This window comes from Chrysemys picta, chromosome 13 (genome assembly GCF_011386835.1).
Source record: "Chrysemys picta bellii isolate R12L10 chromosome 13, ASM1138683v2, whole genome shotgun sequence".
Lineage (NCBI taxonomy): Eukaryota > Metazoa > Chordata > Testudines > Emydidae > Chrysemys > Chrysemys picta.
The window spans coordinates 21,186,426-21,189,727 of NC_088803.1; the positions used below are offsets into that span (position 1 = coordinate 21,186,426).

A 3,302-nucleotide genomic window follows, 5' to 3' on the forward strand; every position below is an offset into this window, starting at 1 on the left:
CTATGTTTTTGGAGGAAAGATCTTGATTCCCATTCTTCGAATTGCTCCTTTAACATCCTTGTTCCTGAGGCTGTAGATAATGGGGTTCAGTATTGGAGTCACCACCGAATAGAACAGAGAGAGCAACTTGTCCACATCCAGGGAATAGCTGGATTTGGGACGTATGTAGATGAAAACGGCTGTCCCGTAGAACAGTACCACCACAGTGAGGTGAGAGGAGCAGGTGGAGAAAGCTCTGTGTCTGCCCTTGGCAGAGCTCATTTTAAGGATCGTGGAGATGATGTGGATGTAGGACACCAGGATCAGCAGGAAGGGCATCATGATGACGAAGGCAGCTGCCACGATGATTTGGAACTCATTCCAGTAGGTGTCCCCACAGACCAGCGTCAGCACCGGCTGGATCTCACAGAAGAAGTGGTTGATCACGTTGGACCCGCAGAAAGGCAGTGTGAAGATAAACGTGGTGTGGCCCAGGGCCACGAGGCTGCCACAGATCCACGAGCCGGCAGCCAGCCGGACACACACTGTCTTGTTCATGATGGCCGCATAGTGCAGGGGATTACATATGGCGCTGTAGCGGTCATAAGCCATAACGGCTAGCAGGCAGCACTCTGTCGCTCCAAGTAACAGAAAGAAATACATCTGTGCAGCACAACCGACAAAGGAGATAGTTTTATCCTCCGAGAGGAGGTTGGCCATCATCTTGGGCAGGGTGACAGAGGTGTAGCAGATCTCCAGGAAGGACAAGTTCCTGAGGAAGAAGTACATGGGGGTGTGAAGGGCTGGGTCCACATTTATAAGGATGAGGATGAGGATGTTGCCCAGCACTGTGATGAAATAAATACATATGAACAACAGAAAGAGAAGGTGCTCCATATGCGGGAGGTTAGCAAAGCCCAGTATAATGAACTCAGTCACTGAGGTGTGATTTTCTGTGATCCCTTCAGGATATTTCATCTTGAGAAATACACACACACACACACACAAAAATTCATTATTTTGATACAGTATTTAAGTCAAACGAAACTATCTTCATACTTAGCCATCTATCTCCATAGACATCTATCTATCTCCCTCTCTCTCTCTAGACATCTATCTATCTTCATACATACTCATCTCTTTCTCTATCTCCCTAGACATCTATCATCTCTCTCTCTCTCCCTAGACATCTATCATCTCTCTCTCTATCTTCCTATCTATCTTCCTACAATCTCTCTCTCTCTCTCTCCATACATATCCATCTATCTATCAGGGCTGACATCATATTGGCCAGATTCTGTCCTCACAACAAGTGTAAATCCATGGAAACTTCACTTAAGTCAATGGTTCTTAGTTGTCTCAGTTACATCAAACTTAGACTTGTGTATCTCCAAAACTGCATTGGAAATGCATCTGTATTATACCAGTCTCAGTCAGTAGATAATTTGCACGAATTAAGTTGCAACTGTGGAAGGTTGAATCCAGCACAGTGAATTTACACTGACGTAACTAAGATCAAAATCTGTCTCTCAAAGCAGGGATGTTGCAACGTAGATACAACAGAAACATACGCAACTCTCAGCTCACATGTGATATAGGCAGTGGAACTATGTAGATTTGTCAGCAAAGCGTATAGCTGTTTCACCGTACTTCCCACTACATAACAGTTTGAACAACAAACTGTGGAAACACATGGATAGAGCATTTTTAATCAGTATGCTACAGAAATGGCCTGATTCTCTTTACACTTATTCCGGATTTATAGCAAAAGTGCTCCACTGACATCAGTACTCTCAATCCTGATTTCTTTCTCTTCCCTCCCTCCACCTTTATGCATTGAATTCTGTTTCTGCCCCTCTTAATCTACCCTCTAACCTCTCTCTTACTAACCTTTTTAACCTCTCCCTTCTCCTCACCCCTCCAGTTCTAACCCCCTCCCAATCCATCTTTTTTCCCCCTTCCCTCTCACTGGTTGCACCAGTGTAAAACTACAGTACAGGAGATGAGAGCCAAAGCATTTCTCACTCTGTGACCTCAAGATCATATACATGAAAGATGATTGGCTCTCTTGGATGTACACTTTTAAAAGGAACCTGTATAATTTAGTTCAGTTTTGATTGTTTGTTTTTAGTCTACGCGGAGCTGGATCAACACTGAATTCAAGGTGGGTGTTTAACCCCTTTAGGCTCTGCTAAAAATCCAGGCATAGATTAATATAGAAATGCCTGAAACTTTGTTAATGCAGAGTTAAAGTTGCCCATGAAGCCATTTTACCTTTCCAGAATGTGGAGAATGGTTCAACTTAAACCTCCGAGAACCAGGAAATGACCCATTTACCCTGTGACTTACTTTCCTTTCTTCACACTCTGATCCATTGTTCAGGACCCAGATTACATGACCCAGTCTTTCATCTTCCCTCTATTTACTCACCTTGACAATGTTGCAGAAGTAAAATCAAACATAAGGATTTTAGGGCACTTTAAAATATTGTTATTAGACTAGAAATCTTGATATCAGGCAAAAACTTCTAAAAGCAGCTCCTGCAAAATGCAAGCAGCGTGCACGTGACGGATCCTCTTGAAACTACCAAGCACATGGCTGTAACCCACAATCCGGGGCCTGAACCTCAGTTTCAATGATCACCATGTATCACCTTAAATCATCCAGACACTGTGACAGCCAGCTCCCTGAAAACCCTTATGTGTCAACAGAGCCCTAGGCTTGCTCACATGTGCACTTCAATCCCTTGGGCACATGCCACCTTGGAGATCTAAACTCTGTTCTTCAGAAACGTTTTTCCAGCATTGCACCCCAAAAGGGGCAGTGGGTGACATGCACTAGCCGAGTGGCTGATTTTGCATGGTCAGAGCTATAGTTTGACCACAGGTATGTTCATATTAGAAGAATGAGATGATTTTGTACAGTGCTGTACTTGAAGGGCTGTGTCCAGAAACCCTTTGCTCACATGTCCCCACATTTTGGCCAGGAACACTAGAAAGCCCCCAGACAAGGCACAAGGAAATTGAAGAGGATCTGAGTAAACAGGCAGATTTTTGATCACTTAGAAAAGCTGATATTTAAAAAATAAAGCTGCTTTGTCCTCAACCTTATTTGGAACAGATCTGGCACTCGGCTGTAATGAATACATTAACAGATGCCAAATGGTCTTTGTCACACTATTATCACTTAGGACATGGTTATTCTTTCTGTTAAACTGGATTAAATCTGAAGTCACTTCACTGAGATCTATGAGGGTATGTACATTTAAACACAAAGTAAATGAGATCAGAATAGAACCATTCATATGCAAGTTTCATAATATT

At 43.1% G+C, this 3,302-nt stretch overlaps 1 protein-coding gene across 2 annotated transcripts; it reads right to left on the bottom strand.

Moving 5' to 3' along the window:
- Nucleotides 1-2,354, bottom strand: LOC101939221 (olfactory receptor 10C1-like). Of its 2 annotated transcripts, XM_065565608.1 has the most exons (2): nucleotides 2,345-2,354; nucleotides 1-932 (listed from the first exon to the last, which is right to left on the bottom strand). In XM_065565608.1, the coding sequence occupies exons 1-2, from the start codon at nucleotides 2,352-2,354 to the stop codon at nucleotides 1-3; spliced, it is 942 nt and encodes a 313-aa protein (XP_065421680.1). The 2 variants fall into 2 exon arrangements, with proteins under 2 accessions (XP_065421680.1, XP_005309081.4); XM_005309024.4 differs by lacking the exon at nucleotides 2,345-2,354 and having other exon boundaries at nucleotides 1-960.
- Between the last annotated feature and the right edge of the window lie 948 nt (nucleotides 2,355-3,302).